This window comes from Lepisosteus oculatus, chromosome 13 (assembly GCF_040954835.1).
Source record: "Lepisosteus oculatus isolate fLepOcu1 chromosome 13, fLepOcu1.hap2, whole genome shotgun sequence".
Taxonomy (NCBI): Eukaryota; Metazoa; Chordata; class Actinopteri; order Semionotiformes; family Lepisosteidae; genus Lepisosteus; species Lepisosteus oculatus.
The window spans coordinates 29,811,423-29,835,695 of NC_090708.1; the positions used below are offsets into that span (position 1 = coordinate 29,811,423).

Consider the following 24,273-nt stretch of genomic DNA (forward strand, 5'->3'; position numbering starts at 1 on the left):
TCCACTCCCGGCTTTTGTTCTCCCATGCTTTATCAACTGCCTCACACCTGAAGATGTTTCCACAGTCAAAACGTTGTGTCTCTTATTTTCAGCATGGGATAAACCTTTACTTGTTCTTCTGTATCAGCAACAGCTCTATTTAAAAGATATTATGAATATGTTAACAATGCTGTCCTCTTTCACATTTAAAAAAAGATATATCAGCTAAAAACAGAAAACAAACATTAAAGCAGACAAAATGGTTTGCATGTGTTTTATTTATTTGTACAATTATAAAATGTCTACCTATCCATGTTAGCAGACCTCAAGTAGGTTATTTCCTGGAAAGAAGTGAAGAAAGTAGAGAAAAAAACACAGTGTGTCAGCTTTGGCATTTACAGTATGTTCTGCAATGTGCTATGGTTGTGAATAAGCTAATGGGGCATCAGCATTTGGTTCCTTTACATGGTCATAAGTAGCAGTAGCACTGGCAGTGTGCTCACTGGTGACTCAGATATTTATGCTTCATTACTGTCCAGGTCAATTTTATAATTATAGATTGAAAACAAATTAATCCCGCTGTTGATATCTGACTTCGGCATATATAGCCTTATTGCTTGTCTTTCTTGTCTTCTTCTCAGACTTAGCTTTACCATCACTGAAGTTCAAGGCAGCATAATTCAACATGTCTGTAACCTCATTCTGAAAAAAAAAGCAGTTAAATATCACTACATTTCTCAAAACCCTTAATGTTCTACAGTATATACATTATCTTCCATATTTTATGTGATTACCACCTCAATATTTTTTTTTATTTGTAAAGCTTGGGTTGTACAGGATGTACGCCTTACCTTGAACTTGCAGAAGTATAGCTAACAAATGGACATGGGAAAGATGTACTTACAAGGACACACAAGATTTGCAGAATAGGAAAACAAGTTGAATTTGGGAGTTTAATTTGAGAGGTGAAAGAAAGGATGTTGACTAGGTTCCTGAGATATGATAATGAATAGTAAAGAGATGTGTTTGAATCTATTTTTTAATAAATACGTTTTTGTGACAAAAAAAATGGTACACCTTAGCAGATGTCTCTGCTTTTGATTTTTGAAAACTGTTCCTGTCATGGAGGGACAATCTCTCTCTACAATCTCCCTATTTGCTGTTTGAATATATTTTTTAATATCATTAATGTACAATGATACTTAATATCAGTAATGATAAATTACTGTAATTTGCATAAATCTAATAATTTACATCATTTACATCAATCTAATAATAATTTACCTTAATAATTCAACATAGTACTAGTGTTAAATTTGTCACCAGTTTTTGATTTAGTCATGGTCTTCGTCAAGTTGACTAAAATATCTATTAGTCACACTTTCAGTCACCCACTTTTAATTTAGTTCAGGCTCCACAGCTGAAACTTTGTGTTTCCTTTCTTCTCTTTTCAGCATGGAATAAACCTATTACTTGTCACTTTTAATTTAGTCTACTTCACAAAATATTTGGACTATATTTAGTCCTACTTTTAGCTGACTAAAGAATTTAGGTTTAGTTTAATTTTGGTATTGAATAATAAAATGTATTTCTAAGAAAATATTTAACACATCTGATAAGGTTCTTTGAAAAAGAACTAGTCTATTTTGCACAATATATAGAGTATTATTCCAAAAAAAGGGTTTTTGATAAATAATCGTATCATATCGAGACATTATTTGAGTCTTTACTAATAAGAAAATCTAATTTGACACTGTTAATAATAATTCTGTAAGTTTTTTATAAGGTATTTTTTCAAAGTGACTTTTTCAAAGTTTCATTTATAAATGTATTTAGTAGAATGATCCTGCCAATACTGAATTTGCCATGACTATAGTATGGTATAGTGGAACTACTACATGAGTCACTAAAAATACTAAAACCAGACAGGACAATTAATATACAGCACATATTCTTTAACTGGTATAATATTATTAATACCATTCCTTTTGAAATCATAATATTTCAGTCAACAAACTACTAGGAGTAGTAGTTTAAGTACTACCATGTTATCAAAGTGACCCGTGTTTTAGGTCTATCACATCGCTTTCACTTTACATTCTTCTGAAAAAAAAAATGGAATATGACAACATGCACTACAAAATGTTGGCTCAAAGATAATATATTCTCTGTCAGCTAAACACCTATCCACATAAACAAATAACTTGCAATTAAAAAACATTAATTTCTGATGCTTATTACATGCTGTGAAATATTCAGTACACAATTAGCATTTTATAAACTCAATTTAATATTTTGAAAATAAAATATGAACAAAAATCACAATTCTGATGTGACTACCATTACGAAGCTGAAATGCAGCACGGATAGAATGTTTCACCTATTCTCACATTTTTCACATTTTAAAAGAGTAACTTTACTTCTTATACTTCTTATACTGTACATACTGTCAAAACATCTTTTTTTCACCTTATAAATATTGCTAGACTACATCCTATGCTATCATTAACTGTGGCTGAAAAGCTGATCAACACATTTGTATTCTCTCGAATTGACTACTGTAATGCTTTAATTGCTGGGGTATCTAAATCTACTCTGAACAAACTGTAGTATGTCCAAAACTCAGCAGCCAGAATCCTGACCAGGTCTAGTGCAAGTGTTCACATTACTCCTATCCTGGAGTTCTTGCACTGGCTTCTGGTCAAATTCTGTGTAGACTTTAAAATCCTCATGCTCACCTTTAAGGTTCTGCATGGCTTGGCACCTCAATACCTGTGTGAACTATTATCACCCTACTCCCCACCTCGCAACTTTCGCTCTTCTAATTTTGCTTTCCTTACTGTCCCCCAAGCCCGTCTACATTGTATGGGTGACAGGCCTTTTCCTGTTATGCCCCCAAGCTCTGGAACTCTCTCCCCAAGTATATCAGAGAGTCTCCTTCTCTATACTCCTTCAAATCCAGACCCTCTTCTTCAGAAATGCCTTTACTTAACTGGTTCCATTCTTCACCCCTCTGCTTTTCTTAGTACCACCATCCATGTCTCCTCTGTATATTGTAATTGTGTTTTATCTTGTGTATTCTTTTTATTTATTGTTATCATCCTGTAAAGCGCTTTGAGAAGCCACCTTTAAAGGTGCTATATAAAATAAGTTTTTTTTATTATTATTATTATTACTTTAATCTCTGGCCCAGAATGGTAGTTTCCTAATGCACAGACTGTAAAATACGTTTTAGTCTAGATGGTTGTCTGTTTACAACGTAAAAAAAGGACGTCTTTTCAGTGCAAAAGTGTCTGGGTGTTGTGACTCATATGGAGTTTCAAAATTGTTTCAGTTTTTCAACTCATAATGTAGCTGCATTCTCTTTATCTTCAGTATTTTTTTACAATAGCCTTTTCTGGTTTACTCATCCTGTATGATGGACTACCAAACTCTAGATTTTTTTCTTCTAGCTGAAAGCATGGAGAACCACAAGCATTTCTTGCATTTCAGTGGCTTTTCTTTTTCTAAGCATGGTGCTCTAGTTTTAATATTTAATCTAATTAGAACAGTGTATACACCTAATTTTTATCTAGGTACAAATCAATTAAAAAATAAAAATAATTCATGGAAAAGGCCAGCTGGAAATCAGAGACAGAAAACAAAAGAGGAGAGAGAAGAGCACACCCTGATACTTGGGATTCTCTCACATTAGTAGGAACTAAGCAGTCCAAACACAGCCACAGTCCTGTGATTGTACTCATTACAGACAGCCTGCTATTTGTCAGAAATAAAGTAAATGCACAAACTGTGATCCTCATGTGACAAAATTAATTTCAGCATGAGTTTCAGTCAAACAGGTCATTTCATCTCACCTTAATTCGAACAATTTAGTTTCATCATCGTCATTGTGGAATATTTTCCTTTGCTATTTTACTTATAGATGCAGCCATTCAAAGTGTGCAGCTCAGACACGTACCAGAGGTAATTGGCTGCGGCCTCGCGCGTTACGATACAAAATGCCGTGGTATGTGATTGGTTGACCAACAGGGGCACTTGTGGTCCATTGGTCAGTCGTAGTAAGATTTTAATGTCTTTACTGTGCCCGTTTTAGTATTGAATATTTATGTCGAATTTTACCACTGAAGGGAAATCTTAGTAGCTGAGCATTAAAAGAATAGGAGCATACTGTAACTCGTGTGAAGGCCATAAACAATATTAATTTTGGAACATAAACATACAGTATATGGCTGGTCCCGGTACTTATAATATGGAATATAATATGGAATCGCGTATCTAAAGAAATTAATAACTATAAAATATATTAATGTACCGCAACACAAGAATAGTACATGCTGTACGATGTCTGTTGATAATGTCTGTAGGGCTTTTTCAACACACCTCAAGTGACCTTGCCGGTGGCGCTGTGGGTTAGGTTCCTGACTCCCATGTCACATGTAGCATGTTTGAATCCAGCTGGAGTCATGACTCTTTTTTAACAAAAATTTCCCTGGGTCAGAGATTAAATAAAACTTCACTTACATATTTCTAAATATCACAACATGATCAAATTTAAGTCATTTTAATAACAATGAATAGTCACCTATGCGTAACAATATAAACATTTATATTTATTTAAATCACGTTTAAATTGCCTTTATTTAAAACCCATAAATAAAGCTGATACTGTTTAGACTTTTAATTATTTAGAACTGTATTACAGCAGCACAATGCACAATGCGACGTAAATCTCTATCTTTGTCTTCTGCGTAATAATGTTCACCTCTCTGTCCAGCAAATTAACGATAGTAATAATAATGAACTTTATTGTATATGGTGCCTTTAAAGGTGGCTCCTCAAAGCGCTTCACAGAATAAAAACAATAACAACAATACTGTTAGGCTGGGCAAACAATTTTTTTTTAAAGAAATACAAAATGAGATATAATGATGTGTTCCGGCTTAGACAGTAACGAAGAGCATAACTCATTGGCGGTGTAGCGGTCGGCTCTGGCTTTCCCATCTATACCGATGCACTGCAAGTACAACCCCCCTCTCTGCGGGAGTGCTGGCTGTGACAAATTAAACTGGTTTCACAGGTATTTTCAAAGTAGAAGGGGGCGAGATTTCCAGCGAAAGACACCCCCTCCTCCAAAACCAAGTAAGTACAGTACTTACTAGTTAAGAAAGCTAGGCCCCTCAATGAAATCACTTTAACATGCTAAAGCGTTGGTGTAACAGTCCGGGCGTGGCAAGCTTCTAATGTCAACCCGACTACGCCGAAAGGAACCCTTCTTTCATTGGAAGACAATAAACATATTCTAGCCCTAAATGAATTAATAGCAAGCATGGTTTACATAAAATACATTTTTCCAAGAAAGTTGAGCCTTTGTCACTAATTAAACCACTAAATAAAGACATAAATATAGAAATCTTAAATTTTTTTAATTACATGACTTTGCTAAAATTTATTTAAAAATAAAAACGATTACAAACGCCAGCAGAGAGAGAGAACAGGGGAGGGATGTTAGTTTTGCATAAGGGGCGGGGTTATGGAAATGAGGTCTATTTGGGAATGTGGAGTTACATGTTCTGGCTGTTTGTGAATTATCGTTGTTGAGTATGGAGTGTTGAGGTATTGATTTTGTGTAATGCCTTATGTTGAAAATTAAGGTGGATTTTGTTTATGATAAAGAGGATAAACTGGGATGGGAGGAGGGTTCGGTTTTGCATAAGGGGCGGGATTATGATAATTGGACGAATTTGAGAGGGTTTGCGGGCTATTTTTGGTTTGTATTACGAATAATTCGTACAAGATATTGAGATTTGTTGATAATTGGAGGACGGTCTTGCTTTAATGGTTTGATATATTTGATTTTGTATTGTGGTTGTTATCTATGTTTTTGGTTGGCATTATGTTTATATGGTTGTTTTTGTTGGTTGGTCGTTATTATGGTTATTATGTTTATTGTGTCATTTTTGATTATTGGATTTAATAATCAAAAGAAAGAGAGAGAGCGAGTGCCTCCTTTTTACTTTTGTAGCCAAAGGGCCTTGCATATCAGATTCCCTTCCCCCTACGGAAAGACAGACACATGTTTTCACAGTTTAGAAGCCACTCTTCAGACACAGGCGAGCAGCCCCTAGATAAAATATCAACTTTATTTAAACTCCAACGAAAGTATTAATGGTTTTTAATTACCGTACTCTTATGGAACATGCCACCAGCCGTCTGCATTGAACGATTAAAAATAAAAAAGATTACGATTGGCACTCCTGTAGCTTTTTCATGAAACCTCCTTTTTCACGAAACTTCCAACAGAGCTGTTCAACCGGTTTTTATCGGGCACCTCTTATGTCAGGCGTAAGCGATAAATATACAGTATTTAGCTGAAAAGCTGTACAACACAAGACATTTCGTTACTCTAGGAGGTTTCGTGAAAAAGGTTTCGTGCTGCTGTAATAGTTTAAAAAAATGTCTAAACAGTATCAGCTTATTTATGAGTTGTAATTTTTAAAAAAAGTCCAAAACCGCACTCAAAATGCAATTTAGCGCTTTCTGGCAAGAGGAGACCCCCGCCAGGGGGAGCTTAACCTCTCGTGTACAGCATTTGAGCTTTTAAATTTGAACTGTGTATTACAGCATGTTAATCATCAGTCATTAAAATGTTGGTATATTTATGAAAGCAAGATTGCTCAGTTGGACAAAAGTACACAACCTACCTTTATCAGAAATATTTATGCATCAAAGCCTTTACCGTAGATATTACTAATAGTATTAATAATGAATGACTTTGGACAAGCTGTACTTGTACTCAAAGTATAATTTCTTTAGCACATTTGTACAAGCACTTGGAATCTGTCCAAGCCCTACTTTGTCAGGTATTTTGTTTTACTTCAACGGGCATAAAAAACTCCCTTGCTTTTAACAGGGCGTTTCATAATTTCTAACTACGAAAATGATTTAAAATGCGACACTTATCATTCAACTAGAGCTCAAAATATCTCAAGGATCCTCAAGAGCACAGCAAAGACTGTATTAAAAGATACTTATATGAGATACATGAGAATCCAGGCTTTTTTATCAATGCTTTCTTTTCCGTATACCAGATATTATGGAACCATAAGGGTGTCAGCCAGACAGATTCCAGGAATCGGTACTTTAAAGGAAAAATACACACCGGTATTCCATTTCTCCTTAAACATTTTAAGCATTGCAGTATTTAACTAACATGTGAAATAGCGTGTGAAAAAGTGGTAGTTTTAAGCTTTTCTGCTAATATAATATGGAATCGCGTATCTAAAGAATTTAATAATGATATGATTAGATTCATGTACTGCCACAGGGCTGTGTAGTACTGTTTCGCCTCTTTCTTCATGTGACTTCCCTTGTAGCCCACTGGTCTATGTGCCCAATTACCAACTCACGGGTTGTGTGTTCAAATCCAGCTGGCGTTGGACTTTTCTTTTAACAAACATTTCTTCAAAAAAATAGAATAGCAATATTATGAACAATCAATTGACTTTTATATTTCAAAATATCACAACATTATCGATTCTAAGTCATTTTTGATAACAATGAATAGTCACCTTCTTCCCTTCTGACAACGGTCCCTGCTTCTGCTTCCTGCTTCTATTGTGTGTGTAATAGAGTAAATTTTTATAGAGAAATGGAGGCTGGACTGTATACGTTACAATATAAACATTTATATTGATTTAAATCGTGTTTTGATTTAAATTGCAAACGCATATTTAATTATATGTGTTTTTTTAATCATAATCAGACTAATGCAACATAAATTGATACAGTATCTTTGTCTTCTAAGTATCTTAATAATCTTTCAGCATAGCTTTCTACCAGTTTAGATTTGTTTTTCTTGGGATTTTGGGATCAAATGTGGAAGGATTAGATTGTAATCGTTTTTATTTTTCAAATACGTTTTAGAAAAGTGTAATCTATATCTGCCCAGACTGTACGCCTTCCTAAACCCCGCCTTTCATTCCTGTCCTGCTTTTCCCTGTGCACCTCAGCCGGGCGCTCTTTGGCCTGGAACGAATGTATATTTTGTTATTGACACCCGGCGCGGCACCGGGGGAGCGTCTGCATTTATAGCTTAGTTTTTAAAATTAGTCAAGCAATATGAAGCATCTCCTTTTACTTTTAAGTCCCTTAAATACATTGAGCACAGCTTTCTCACCACTTAAGATTACTTTTTGATACCATCCTTACACAAAGCAGAAACTTTCCGATGACATACAGTACAAGTGGAAAGATAACAGATTTTAATACATCGAATTAAGAAAGTTAGGTGTAGATCTAACTTTAGATTTTTTTTTCTGAACCAGGTAAAATCTGATCATGTTTCTCTATAACAATGATAAAAAACTTTATTTTACATATCACCTTTAAAAGTGGCATCTCAAAGCAATACAGTAGATGGAAAAACAGTTAAAAGGGACCAAAGTAAATACCAGACAAACACAAACGCGTTTTTAATAAAATGCTTTTATTCATTCAGCAGAGAGTGAGAGGGACATCCAGCAAAGAGAGACACACACATACACACTTATCCAGTCTCTCGAAATAAAGTTATATTTCAAGCAATGCAACAAACGTTGTTTTTTTAATCCAGCATTGACAGCCACATCTTAAATCTTGTCAGTCAGCTCTTTTTTCTCTATTTGAATTGTGGCTTACACAACGCACGACTTTAAAAGCTAGAAAGACAGGTTTCGATTCACATTAGCTGGCGAGCCTTGTTAACAAAAAAACAGACAATACACAGGGAGGGGGAGGTCAAGCGAGAGAGAGAGTTTTTTACCCTCTGTCTAAAAACCCAAATAACCCGGGGCAGAGACTCAGGGGGGATCATTGCGTGGTATAGAGCGGAGCTCAGTCAATTCTTATGGAATGTGTTTTCTTTCTTCTTTTTTTCAGCATGGAATAAACCTTCATCGGAAAATACAATCAGTTTCTGCTTTGTGTAAGGATGTGTAAGGATGGTGTCAAAAAGTAATCTAAGTGGTGAGAAAGCTTTGCTCCTCAAAGCGCTTTACAGGATAAAAACAATAACAACAATAGTGGCTGGGCAAACGATTTTTTTTTATAGAAATACAAAATGAGATACTGTATAATGATGTGCATGAACAAAGTTATACTGCAATTTTCCTTAGATACGCGATTAAAAAAATTAATTTTTTGAATCCCCGGCAGAACACATTCCATAAGAATCAGCGCTTTTATACAGTATATCACCTTTAAACACATATATTTAAACACGCGTTTATGATTTAAATCAAAACGTGATTCAAATCAATATAAATGTTTATTTTGTAACGCATAGGTGACTATTCATTGTTATTAAAAGACTTAAATCCGATCATGTTGTGATATTTAGAAATATAAATTTGTTTGGTCCGAGTGAGGTTTTATTTAATCTCTGACCAAGGGAAACATTTCATTTTTTCAAAGAAATGTTTGTTAAAAAATAAAGTCATAGTTACATGGGATTCAATCACAGACTGTGTGACATAGGAGTCAGGAACCTAACCCACAGCGCCACTGGCGCGGACATATGCTGAGGGCTGAAAAAGCACTACAGAAACATTATCGACAGACAATGTACAGATTTGATAAAGCTATAAAATAATGTAATTAGGCACAGAACAAGTTTACAGCACAGTACAATAATAAATGCTGACCATGACTTTAGAAGCATAAATTACCTTACACTCAATTTAAACACAAGCTGTCTTTAGCCCTCTAAGCTGGTTCATACAGAAATGTAGAGAACCAGGCTCAGAACACACAGCTTCATTAGCGAATACATATGCAGGACAAGTGGAGAAGACGTTTTACAGTGGATGGATTTTTAGAAACATCCCATCAGTGACATAACTGAAGTCAACTCCTGGGTAACTGTCGTGTGGATAGTTTCACAAGAATCAGACAAAGGTTTAAGCATCGCTTGTTCTAGATAAAACTGCAAAAAAAACCAACAACCCATAATGTACTTCTTTGCGGCTCTGTTTGCCCAAATCATATATTCACAACGTGAAATTAGAAAATAATATTACGTAACCAAAATCCGCAATATGGAAACAGAACCTGTTTAATTGTTGACAGATGATGTACTCGTAACATTTTTACAAGATGAACTACAACATTTAAAAAATGACTTGTATGTACTTGATATCTCTAATCAATCCACGGCGATATAGTTAAAGCAGTCCCCGCACAAAACGAAACTAAAATGCCCTGGGCATACCATTTCGCGCTTCTTATCAGTTGCTCAAAAGTAATTTGACCGTATGAAATGCATAATATAAACCTAGAAACATATACGTGAGCAGTATTTACGTAGTATCGGTGTCAAGACATACCTCTCAAATACTGTAAATCAAGTTAAAAATATCTCAAGACCGATTCTGGTCATAATGAAACCATGTTTTGTGTATGTTTTCTTTAAAGTACCGAGACCAGCCATATACTGTATGTTTAAGTTCCAAAATTAATATTGTTTATGGCCTTCACACGTGTTGCAGTATGCTCCTATTCTTTTTATGCTCAGGCACTAAGATTTCCCTTCAGTGGTAAAATTCCATATGAATATTCAATACTACAACGGGCACAGTAAAGACGTTTACAGTAAATCTTTCTACGACAGACCAACGGACCACGAGTGACCCTGTCGGTCAACCAATCACGTACCGCGGTACCCCGCGTCATCTTGCGTCACGATGCGCGACGCCGTAGCCAATTACCTCCGGTACGTGTATATACCGCGCACTTTGAATGGCTGCATCTGTATGAGGACTTTTGAAACCAAATTTCCCAAATTTAATATGTGCTTTTCTAAATTTATTGTCAATTGATTGTCCATAATATTGCTATTCTAAGCAAGGAGCGCTTCACCCTGCCTGCTGTGGGAAGAGTTGGCTTATTCTTTCCCTGCCTCACCGACACCTGTTCGACCATCACCCTGCTGCGGCCTGGTGATGGCACCGAGGCAACCGGACCCCCAGGGCGCTCACCGTGCACTTTGGGGCTGCAAGGGTGAAACACCCCTTCTACCTTGCCCCAGTCAGTGTTGACTGTATCCTGGGATTGGACTGGTTGCAGCAGGTGACCTCAAGTGTCAGGTGTAAGCGATAAATATATTTAGCTGAAAAGCTGTACAACGCAAGACATTTCGTTACTCTAGGTTTCGTGAAAAAGCACATTGTGCTGCTGTAATACAGTTTAAAATAGTTAAAAGTCTAAACAGTATCAGCCTATGTATGGGTTGTAATTTAAAAAAAGTCAAAAACCGCACTCAAAATGCAATTTAGTGCTTTCTGGCAAGAGGAGACACCCAAATTAATAATGTAACATGCTACTGTTTGTGCATGGATATAGTTATACTGCTATTTCCTTAGACACGTGATTCCATGTTTTATTTTGAATCCCCGGCAGAACCGGGCATCCATAAGAATCAAGTACTCAAGTAAATAGGTTTATTCCATGCTGAAATAAAAGAAGAAAGAAAACACATTCCATAAGAATCAGCGCCTTTATATAGCGCCTTTAAAGGTGGCTTCTCAAAACGTTTTACAGAATAAAAACAACAATAACGACAACAACAATATTGTATTTCATTGCACTTTGACAGATTGTCTTTAAATCAACTGTTGATTTAAAGTTTGACAGTAAATGTTTATATTGTCACACATACAGCCTCCATTTCTTAATAAAAATGTAGCCTAAGAGGGGGGGTCTGCTCTCACAATCCTCCATATACTCAAGTGAAAAATTAATAACACCAACGTAAACGTCGTATTTACAATTTGTTGATAATAAAAATGTTACGTTCTCTAAAGCTTTGTGATAGTTTACCCAGTTTACCCATTGTTATTAAAAATGACTTGGATTCGAACATGTTGTGATATTTAGAAATATAAAAGTCAATTAATTGTCCATTTCTATATTTATGTCTTTATTTAGGGGTTTCATTAGTGACAAAGACTAAACTTTCTTGGAAAAAAAACTTTGCTGTCTTGCTGATAGGTTAAGCTTTCGAAACTGAGCCCCAAAGTCATGTGACTGATTTTTCACCTTGTTTCGTTGGTTAAACGCAATGATCACAAGCACCACCATGGTAACTGGGATGTGTAGTTTTTAATTCAGTTTGAATTATAACTGTTCATACTGTCTTCATATTTGGCCAGGGCTTTAAAGAGAGGGCGCACCAAAAATATTCGGTGCCGTCGTCTCCGCTTTAAAGGTACCCCCGTGCTGGAAGAATTTCACCTCGGAACGTTTGTCCAGCGTACATATAGGCACATCCCAGAATTTTGACTTCACTGTGTAATGAAGACATTTTAAAGACTACTTAGCGTGGATAAAAAAGCCTGGATCCCCATGGACAGTATCTTATACAGTACACATATCTTTTTCTATTGTCTTTGTTGATCTCTTGAGGATCCTTGTGATATTTTGAGCTCTCATTGAATGATAAAAGTGTCGCAGTTTAAATAATTTTCGTTGTTAGAAATCATGAAACGCTCTGTTAAAAGCAAGGGAGTTTTTCTATCTGTTATAGTAAAAGAAAATGCCTTACGAAATAGGGATTGAACAGTTTTTCAGTTACAATCGATGGAAATGTTCAAATAAATGTGCTAAAGAAATAAACAAAAAAGTGATTCCTTTATCATATTGGCTAGCTAATGTCCCATCCTTGTTCGTTAGATCAACGGAATGCTGTGGTGGGTGTTACTTTTTGTAGATGAAAAAATAAAGTATTTTCATTTAAAATGACGGTTGCAAATAGTGTGGACCAGCGTAATACTTTGAGTTTTACTGGTGGAGCTCATACAGCTGTGTCTGGATATCTTGGTCAAATATTTGGCTAGTGTGTATTGCCTGTTTGGGTTTCTGTAGCATTCCACATGGCTGGGCAGCTTGTTTCGCCCTCCCGCTGTTTAGGGAGAAATTGAGTATTGGTGTGTATTTTTTCTTTAAAATACCAATAACAGCAACATACAGTTTACATTATATGTTTAAGTTCCTAAATTAATATTGTTTATGACCTTTATGACCTTCCTTATGCTCCTCTGCGTTTTATGCTTAGCTACTAAAATTTCCCATTTTTTGACCGGGGCAGGGGGCATTCGGGAATGTGAGTCCGATTAAGAATGAATAAAAGCATTTTATTAAAAATGCGTTTGTGTTTGTCTGGGTGCTGACAAAGTAAAAAGCAATTACTTTTTGACAATGAAAAACTGTGTGTGTCTCTCTCTCTCCGCTGGCGTTTGTAATCGTTTTTGTTTTTAAATACATTTTAGCAAATTCATGTACCATAAAAGTATGGTAATTAAAAACCATTAATACTTTCGCTGAAGTCTAAATAAAGTCGATGTTTTCTCTTTTTGGCTAGACTTGACTATTTAGCCATGTGATAAACAATACTTTGTCATTAAACAACTTTATTATAAGGTGCATTTATGAGCAATCTTATTATTTCTGAACATTATTTTGCAGAAGACAAAGGTAGCGATTTATGTTGCATTGTGCATTGTGCTGTTGTAATACAGTTTAAAATAATTAAAAGTCTAAACAGTATCAGCTTTATTTATGGGTTGTAATTTAAAAAAAAAATAAAAACCGCACTCAAAATGCAATTTAGAGCTTTCTGGCAAGAGGAGACACCACACTAATAATGTAACATGCTACTGTTTGTGCATGAACATAGTTACAGTATACTGTTATTTCTTTAGATACGTGATTGCATGTTTATTTTTTAATCCCTGGCGGGACTGGACGTCCATAAGAATCAAGTTAAAGGTTTCATTGCGCTTTGACAGAAACCAAATTATATCGTTATTAATTTTTTTAGATACGTGATTCCACATTATATTCCCTATTAATCAAAAAACGACCACTTTTTGTACGTTATTTCACATTAGTTAAAGACTGCGATGCTTAAAATGTTTAGGGAGAAATGGAATACTGGTGTGTATTTTTTCTTTAAAATACCGAGACCAGCCATATACAGTTTACATACTGTATGTTTATGTTCCAAAACTAATATCGTTTATGGATTTCACACACATTATGGTAAAATTCCATATAAATATTCAATACTTAAACAGGCACAGTAAATACATTATATATACATATACATACTGTATACAGTACAGTATACATGCTCCTAAATCAATATCTTCTATTAGCACGTGAAAAGCATGGTGAATGTGGACCAGGGCAATACTTTGAGTTTACAGCTTGTCCAAGGTCATTCATTATACTGTAAATACTATTAGTAATATCTTCGGTAAAAACTTTGATGGTGACAGCTCAGACATGAGAGGTTGAGCTTTATTAGCTCCACCTTGCAGAAATTCAGGATACTATTATTTTATTTGCGGTATCATGCGGCGCTATGCAAGAATATACGGTATTAATACCGTAACTTGTGGTATACTGCGTCAAGCGCACCAGAAAATAATGCGGTATTGCCCACTTGTTTTGAATGGCTGCATCTGTATTTTTTTTCTAAAACGTAAGGTCAAATATAGACAGATATTTTTGTCATAATGTTCATTGATGAAACAAACACTTCATAGTACTATCATTACTAATATCAAAGTTACTAATAACTCAACTGACTTCAGCTTGTAAAATCAATACAGTTTAAAAACATACCTGTTCACGTGAGACGTTTGTAGTGGTGCCATTATTGAGATTATGCTGAGCAATGTTTCCTAATAAGAAGACAAAGAGATAGGATGATCTTATTTTAACCACCCTTGTATAAAATATTAGATTCTTCAAATATTCAACTAAGGTATGTTAAATAGTGTTAAATAAATGAAGAAAAGATAAACATACTTTGTAAAGAATTACCTCTCTCAAAAACAGTAAAGGTAGATTCTGTTTTAAATGGCAATCATTCTTTCACTATATACAGTAGATATAAATCACACACCTCTTCTCACATTTTTGTTGCATTCTTCCTGCTTTCATCCCATCTCTACTTTTGCAGTAACCCTTTGTTCTGTCTGAATGGGGTCTGGGTCTCCTCATCCTATGGCCAGGAAGCTATCTCTTAACAAAACAGTTTAAGGCAAACCTTTACTCTTGACAGCTGGTAAATTGTGGGAATTAGATTTAATATTAGCATTGTCATTGTGATGATGACAAGGCTGTAAAAACTCAGACCCAGACCCAACTTCCATGTTCTGTGTTCAGATCATTGTATCTAACACAAGCAGGTCAAGCCAATGTTTAAGGTCTAATGCTTTCTCAAAGCAAAATTTACAATAAATATTCTGATTGTATGCTAGTATTCCCTTTCAGCTGCAAAGTATTATTATTGAAAATTAAGACAAACTTCCGCAATAAGAGTAATAAACGTGTGTTGATATATTTGGTCCTTTGGTATGAGGAACAACCACCACTTTTTTAATAATCATTTTACTTTTTATCTGGAGGAACTGGGTTTTTATTATTATTATTATTATTATTATTATTATTATTATTATTATTATTATTATTATTATTATTATTATTATTATTATTGTGTTGTTATGATAATATATGTTAAATTCGAACCTTCACAGTGTTCACGTTTTCTCTTCCATCTTCCATAGACAAGGACAGAAATCACAGTCACACACACAGCATTAGACACCAGCAAGCCAATAACAAGGGGATCCAGAATCCATCCTGTTTGAGCAGTAACAGAAGATTTAAAAAAAAAAATTGAAAATTATTTTCTAAATCTGAATATATATATTTCCATATAAGGATATAAAAAATGCACATATATATATTACACATTGAACAAAGTATTGAAAATTATTTCAGAATTAACAATTGAATCTTTCTTCAACTGGGCATAATAAACTGTTTCTGAGTACCTTCATTCCATTAGTGAAATGAGTACCTTTACATAATACATTGTGTATATTTTGTTTGCAGTTAACAAATATGTGCTTTTGTACTGAAGTGCTCAGATTTAAGGAGAAAAATCTGAAAGCAGGACAACAGGTAATTTTATTTTTTACACAATAGTTCATTATGACCCCACAAAGATTGAGTTTAATACTTAGGATGTGACGTAAAGATGATTACTTAATTGTTTCTTAATTTGACTTAATAGACTTTCCAGGAATGTATTTATTTTAAGGAAATAAGCCTGGAATACTGTTAATTCAGACAGGAGTAATGTATTAAGCAGAAAATAATATGGAATATAGAAAAAGGGTAATTGATTAACTATTTAAACAATTGAATACAGACAAAAATGGCAGGATATTCATCAAAACAAACCTTAAAGATGTTTTTTTCTGTATTTCTTATGTGTCATCCTGATCAAACTTTTATCAAAACACACTGTTAATATTTCAAATACACCTAAACAATTATAATATATAAAGAGTAACAAATTAGATTAGCTGCCACATTCACATTCGTGTTTTTTCACTAATACCCTGCTATACTAAGCATCTGAGAAAAAATATAAAACAAATTCATTATAATAGAGCAAACATTGAATTGTTTTTTTTTCTTACATTATTAGCAATGGTATCAGAGCTTAAAATAAACATCTAAGGTATTCATATTCAGTGATGTATGTCCTCTTACATATAAGTAAAGATGCACATACTACAAAGTTATCTTTTAGAAGACCTTTTAAAAGTTTAAAGGCTATCTGTATTAAAACCTAAACATATTATAATAATATTTATTTTCCTTGCACATTTAAGTGAAAGTGTTTAGATTAGTAGTAGTAGATTTGGCTTTCATAATCATTCTAATTAAAAGGCTTAGATACTGGATCCTTCTAAAAAAATAACCCTGTTCCTCTATATTGTGTCGAAGAGTTTGAATTCACCAATGCAGTAATAGAAAAGGGAAAAAAGGTAAATTAAACTAAATCCCTTGAAGGACTGATGAAGTGTTTGAGTAAAAACCTACCTGTAATTTCCAGAAGTGTTCCATTTCCAAACAATAGTCCATCGCATGTGGCCACAGCACAGTAATATGTCCCAGCATCAGAGTGGCTGAGGTTCATCTTGGGAAGGTTATATACACAGCATTGTGTATGAAACCCAACCAGAGAGTTCCTCTCACACTCTTGATCACTCTTACTTCCATTGGTGTAAATTATTTTTGGAAAGGGTTCTTTTGAGCTATTTCTGAACCAATAAACATCATGCTGATCTGGACAGGTCTCAGTGTGTATTGTACACTGCAGAGTCACATTATCTCCTGGCTGGACTGGAACAGACACAAGCTGCTGTGTAACACTCCATCTTATTAACTCTGAACCTGAAATTAAAAAAGTTAATATTGCAGTCTGATGATTATATCATCAAATATTTATATGGGTTATTTTAAGTACATATATTTAGAAATAATCTGAAAATATAGTTATATTGAACTTTGAAAATATACAATTTTCTTATTGCTGTGAAAAAAAAGGGATATTGTATATGATCTATAATTTGCAGGTTGGCTATTGGAGAATTTCATTTTCACATATCACAAGAATGGTGTTAAACTGCTGGGAAGTACCACAGTTTTTGATGTTTGAGTATTAATCATGCTTATTCTAACAAGATACTCTTCTGTATAAAAGGATACTTTCTAAAAACTAATTCCATATTCCACCCAGACAGAATTCATGCAAACATGGGAGGAAAATACAAATTCACACAGCCAAAGAATAATGATTAAAAAAAGAGATTGTTAGATTGTTTCACTTCCAACTGTTTCTATTGGTTCTAGTGCTATTTTTCTTCTATAGTATAAGTCAAGTATATTAGTCTGTGCGGGAGATTAGTATTTTAAGATTAATCCTAAATTTAACTATAATTTACCATGCAAACATAATTAAGTGATAAAAACTGCATCCAGCTATTGCTAGAATAAAAAAATGCTTGAATATTCTAAGATCATTTGAGAATTTACAAAGCTTATTAGATTTAATTTCTGTAATGATATCTACCATTGTACAGAAAAGATACATCAATATTACAAAAAATGCATTTGGTGATGCATTTGTGCAGAAATAAAACTATCATGGTTATCACTAGCCCACAAGTGTTTGGACCAATTTTTTCAGTGGCGTTTTTATTACAACATTCATATTGTTATAGTATCGCATTTGCATACAGTTGTTCAGTTGATCAGGCGGCACTATTTAGAAAAAAAAAACATTATAAGGTAATATTTTAATTTACCCTGTATTTTTAAAAAGGTTCCATTTCCGAAATGCACATGACTGGTGCGTATTATCCCACAGTAATACATTGCTGTATCCGAAGGCTGTGTTCTTGATATCATGAGATGGAATTGTTTTTTGTCATTCTTTACCATAAAGCGTGGATTATCTTTGAATTGGTCATAAAACATTGCCCGTTTTAAATTTGAATAATACATTGCTATGTATTGAGGCTTCTGTCCAATTCTCTGCTTGAGCCAAACCGTATAATCAGCTTTCTCTTTTGACAAGTAACAATGCAGGGTCACCTGGCTACCAAGTAGTGTTGTCTGAATGAGACCAGGCTGTGTAACCTCCTCAGTCTGAGTTAAATCTGAAATGAGAAAAATCTAAAGGATATTACTGAAGCAAGAACAACCTATTGAATCAAAGGTTAAACAGTCTAATATTTTGTAAACTCCTTTTCTGAATTTAGTCTCTTCTGTCTATAAAATGAGCAGTAATGATGAAAATTATTTATATATGAGAGTAAAATTATTTGGTGTTACATTTTAATAGTAACAAATTATTACAATTTTAGCATTTGTGAAAATGTACAGCATATATACTTTAGTAAAGGTGGTAAGGAAGCAGGATTCTACTTACACACACAGAAAAGCATTAGAGTGACACAGAGTCCAATCATGATGGTACTGCTTCATGCCCAGTGTGTCTTGCACACAATGAAAGTTATGAACTGGAATGAAGGATATATTAAAAAATTATCCTTAAAAACAAGAAGATAGGCGGGGAAAACTGGCTGAAGTGAATTGATTGGATGAGGAGACATTCACTCTGGGTTGTTTAATAATTGAGAGAAGAAACACCCACACTCACTCTTAACCTACATTATGGTTTATACTCAGGTTCACCCAAAATTTGCAAAATCAGATGTAATAACCAAGGACATGTCAGAAGTTTTTTTTTTTTTCAATGCTGTCCTTGAAAAGTGTGTTATTAATTGATACAGCTACAATTTACAATTACCACTTACATTACACACTTATTAAAACTCAAAGAATTATATAATATGAATAAAGAGATTATATAGAATCTTCTGAATGTATAAAGTTAAGGAGGATGTGAATGGGGGACTTAAGAAACAATATCATAGTAATTACAATGCCTTTCAAAATTGTTCACCCACATCCAAAGATGCCTTGTTTAGTTGAAGTACTAACTTTTACACATCAGTAAAGTCAATATTTAATATATTAAAATATTAGTGCTTGAATATTTAAAAATTTAATTAAAAATTAAAACTGAATGCTATAAAGGTTAAAATACATTTAAATATCTAAAAGAACAATAGAGAAAAAATTATGCATGATGTGTTTAGGAGAAGAGGTTGAGCAACCTACTAGATAACTGTTAGTTATCTAAGTTAAAAAATGAGTAGAATGTGCTAAAATTAAAAATATATGTCACAGGATGCAGGCCTTTGAAGTAGAAACGGGGTGTGATTAATTGGGCTGTGTTGATGGCCAGGACTGTGTCAATGTTTGCCTCCCCCAAAGTTTTCAACTTCGGGTTTTCTAATGCAGACATTGGGTCAGGGAATAATAGTAATGATTTAAGAACAATTTAGAAACACCCAGGGGTTGCTTAGCCAGTTGAATCAGACCTTGAGCAGAGGGGAGAGCAGGAAAACAAATAAAAAAGTGACAAGAGCCCATGACTCGTAAGGTCTGCACATTCACAGCTCTCAAACACTGTACCTTTTGTTGCTCAAATGACCCAAGCTCCCTCCTGATAATCTACTGGACACTTTCGCCCCTGACAGAGACAGTGGAAAACCCCCTGAGGGGGAGTTGCTAACGGAAAGAATAAAAATATCTGAGCCTGAACAGAGGAAGCTCTCTCTCCTCTGGAAAAGTGGCAGTTGGCAGTGGAATGGAAGTACTGGGGAGAGACGTTTAATACTTGGGGGCAAGGAGCAAAGAAACTGGTCTGGTGAGTCGATACTGAACAAAGGGGAATATAGTGCAGCATACAGCAGGACTCCCGATACAGTCCAAATGGAAACTAGAAAAATTCCCTCTTTTATGTGTGGCTTTTCTTCTCCATACCATCAAGACTTTCTAACGCCCTCTCCTCATCACCTAAAAGCACAGCTGACCCTCAGGAATTCATTGTGACCCTTGGAAGTACCTTTTGTTGCTTTGAATGCTGTTTTCCTTGTGTCTTGTGGTAATGGTAAATGTTGGAGTATTTAGAAAATAAAAAAGGCACTTGTATGATACTAATGCTTGTTGCTGGTCTGTGTACAGATGCAGCCATTCAAAACACGTGGGGTATTTCGGGGTACACCGCGGTGGGCGTGTCGCATCAAAACGCAGTTTCACGCAGTATCATGCGCTGTAACGCGTCATTTGACGTCATACCATAAAGTATCCAGAATCACCTTGTAAAACCGCCAGGAGGAGCCAATAAAGCTTAACCTCTCATGTACAGCATTTGAACTTTTAAATTTAAACTGTGTATTACAGCATGTTAATCATCAGTCATTTAAAAGTTGGTATATTTTATGTAAGCAAGATTGCTCAGTTGGGCAAAAGTACACAACCCACCTTTATCATAAATATTTTAATGAAGCAGAAATATTTGCCTCAGGCATTCATGTGAAGGGCAACAGACCTTTCACTGGCCGATTATCATTATCACTATTATTAATAATGATATTAATTTAAGGGTCTAAATATCTAAAAATATGTATCTATATAGCAGATAGTATCACTGTATTCCACTTTCTTTGTAAACACGGAAGAACAGATTCACAACGCAACGCTGTATCACTGTGTAAAAAAAAAATGGTTTGAACACCCTATATTGTAATAAGCTGCTGAGCTAAGAATAGGAATGTTCCTGCTGTCATAGGGGGTGGAAAGTGCCCGCGGTCATTTAATTAGTATTACAATTCGCACTGATTCCCTTGCGAAAATATGGACATAAGAATATTTGTGCATGGTCAAAAAATGTCATTAAACACTTAAAATTAATATGGTTAATAATAGTAAACTGTAACATGCTGTAACAAGACTGGCTAAACTGGGCAGAAAATGCTTTCAGAGAAAATGTTTCAGGTTTCATAGATCTCCAATGCAATTTCAACCAAACCTGTTCCCATACACCCTGCCCCCACTGCCATTAGAATATACACAAAGCACTGAAATTTTTCAAGCTAATGATCAGGTGACCCGAGAGAGAGCGAGAGAAACACCAAGGGGTGCGGAACCAGGGAACTACTTACATGGAAAATGGGCGATCTCCCCAGACTGTCCGCCCATTTTACTGTTACCTGGATACCTCTTTATTTAGAACTCACTCTCCCCCCTGCCTGTCTGGCTACTTTTAATCCTTCTGTGTCCGGATTGCAGCGGGTAAGATATTTTTCCAAGAAAAAACAGAAATTAAAAAAAGAGAAATTTCACCAGAGCCTCTTCTCTTCTTGTATCTAATTTTTAGTTTAGAAGGAATCAAGCAGGATTTTAGATGAAAGGCAGCAACCTTAATCAAGCCCAAATCATAATTGAACCCATTTAGAGCCTACATTACATTTTAGCGTTTCATTCTGAGCAGAAGACCCTCACACCTGAAGAAGGCTTGCGTTTTCTCTCTTACCTTTTAAGCATGTGTACAATGCTGTAATACAATTTAAAATAATTAAAACTTTAAACAATATCAACTAAACTCCATTAATATAAGAATCGAGTTGTATTAAATAAATACAGCTTTTTAGTATAGATTACAATTTTCTAAAATGTATTTCAAAATAAAAACGGTTACAATCTAATCTTTCCACATTTGATCCCAAAATCCCAAGAAAAATAAATCTAAATGGGGAGAAAGCTATGTTGAAAGTTTATTAAGATACTTAGAAGACAAAGATAACAATTTATGTTGCATTTGTCTGATTGTGAATCAAAAAATACATTTAATTAAACACGCATTTGCGATTTAAATCAAAATGGGGGTAACGGGGACTCTCTCTCTTATTATCAACACTAGTTCAATTGTGTCTCTTCTCAGATAATGTAGTTCAGCATTCAGGTAGATTGCCAGGCAAAATAAAAACAGGTTTCGATAGTTAATAACCACTTTTTATACACAAAACACGAGTGATTATTCTTCCTCCTGATCAGTTTAGAAATCTGTGTACGCTGTAAGGCTTTTACTTCTAAATTAAACTTAAAATACGCGTTTTGAATAGAAGCAACATATGTTGTTGTCTTCCTGATGAGTAAAACAGATCAGCAGGTCTTTTATCCCCAATTAGAGGGGTGTCAGATGGTGTCAGCCAATCACCATTCTGAAGCAGTACCATAATCTCTAGTACAGATGCAGCCATTCAAAATGGGTGAGGTATTTCGCGGCATACAGCGACACGCCCACCGGGGTATCACGCAGTTCACGTGTGTCACGTGACTAACTATCCGGCGTCGCCTTGTAAAACCGCCAGGGGGAGCTTAACCTCTCATGTACAGCATTTGAGCCTTTAATTTTGAACTGTGTATTACAGCATGTTAATCATCAGTCATTAAAATGTTGGTATATTTTATGAAAGCAAGATTGCTCAGTTGGACAAAAGTACACAATCTACCTTTATCAGAAATATTTATGCATCAAAGCCTTTACTGAAGATATTACTAATAGTATTAATAATGGATGGCTTTGGACAAGCTGTATACTCAAAGTATAATTTCTTTAGCACATTTGTACAAGCACTTGGAATCTGTCCAAGCCATACTTTGTCAGGCATTTGTTTTACTTCAACGGGCATAAAAACTTCCTTGCTTTTAACAGGGCGTTTCATAATTTCTAACTACGAAAATGATTTAAAATGCGACACCTATCATTCAACTAGAGCTTAAAATATCACAAGGATCCTCAAGAGCACAGCAAAGAGTGTATTAAAAGACACTTGTATTTATCAACGCTTTCTTTTCCGTATACCAGATTTTATGGAACCACTTCAGAGGGATGTTCCAGGAATCGGCACTTTAAAGAAAAAATAACACACCAGTATTCCATTTCTCCCTAAACATTGTAAGCTTCGAAGTCTTTAACTAACGTGATACCGGAGTCAACAAGCATACTTTTAGAATTTGATTAAAAGGGAATATAATATGGAATCGCGTATCTCAAGAATTTAATAACGGTATGACTATATCCGTGTACTGCGACAGGGCTGTGTAGGGCTGTTTCGCCTGCCTGTTCATGCGAGCTGTCTTGTAGCCTACTGGTCTAGGTGTGTGACTACCAACTGTCAGGTTGTGTGTTCAAATCCAGCTGGTGCTGGACTTTTCATTTTTATTTATTTATTTTTTAATCGCGTAACATAAACATATTACCGTATGCAAACTGTACTGTATACAGTATGTATATGTATATTTAATGTCTTAACTGTGCCCGTTTAAGTATTGAATATTCATATCTAATTTTACCACTGAAGGGAAATCTTAGTAGGTGAGCATAAAAAGAAGAGGAGCATACCGTAACGCGTGTGAAGGCCATAAACGATATTAATTTTGGAACATAAACATACAGTATATGGCTGGTCTCGGTACTTTAAAGAAAAAAATACACACCAGTATTCCATTTCTCCCTAAACATTGTAAGCTTCGAAGTCTTTAACTAACGTGATACCGGAGTCAACAAGCATACTTTTAGAATTTGATTAAAAGGGAATATAATATGGAATTGCGTATCTCAAGAAATTAATAACGATATAATTATATTCATGTTACAAAAGAACTGCAACGGACATAAAAACTCCCTTGCTTTTAACAGAGCGTTCCATAATTTCTAACTACGAAAATGCCAGGTGAAAGGATTTGTAAACATATTTTGTTAAAGCAAGTCAGTTTTTTCCACAGCACATAAAAAACATTTTTCCAAGAAAGTTTAGCCTTTGTCACTAATGAAACCACTAAATAAAGACATAAATATAGAAATCTTAAGATTTGTTTTATTTAATGTTGGTAGCAGGATGAACTGTCAGAGTGTATATTTTGTTGCAGAGTTGCTGCAAGATGTTAACAGTGAAAAAGGTATTTAGAAATGAGTTA

General features: G+C 34.8%; 1 protein-coding gene across 1 annotated transcript; it reads right to left on the reverse strand.

Annotated features, from left to right (window-relative positions):
• Positions 1 to 239: 239 nt before the first annotated feature.
• Positions 240 to 18,896, reverse strand: LOC102698651 (uncharacterized). The gene is made up of 6 exons (XM_006638061.3): positions 18,812 to 18,896; positions 18,186 to 18,539; positions 16,918 to 17,271; positions 15,550 to 15,663; positions 14,641 to 14,699; positions 240 to 681 (listed from the first exon to the last, which is right to left on the reverse strand). The coding sequence occupies exons 1-6, from the start codon at positions 18,849 to 18,851 to the stop codon at positions 550 to 552; spliced, it is 1,053 nt and encodes a 350-aa protein (XP_006638124.1). The 5' UTR covers positions 18,852 to 18,896; the 3' UTR covers positions 240 to 549.
• Between the last annotated feature and the right edge of the window lie 5,377 nt (positions 18,897 to 24,273).

Coding starts and splice junctions, on each gene's coding strand:
- LOC102698651 (XM_006638061.3), bottom strand. CDS start 18,851: ATGATTGGACTCTGTGTCACTCTAATGCTTTTCTGTGTGT. Junction 17,272..18,185: donor AACCTTTTTAAAAATACAGG/GTAAATTAAAAT, acceptor TTTTAATTTCAG/GTTCAGAGTTAATAAGATGG. Junction 15,664..16,917: donor AACACTTCTGGAAATTACAG/GTAGGTTTTTAC, acceptor CTGCTCAAACAG/GATGGATTCTGGATCCCCTT.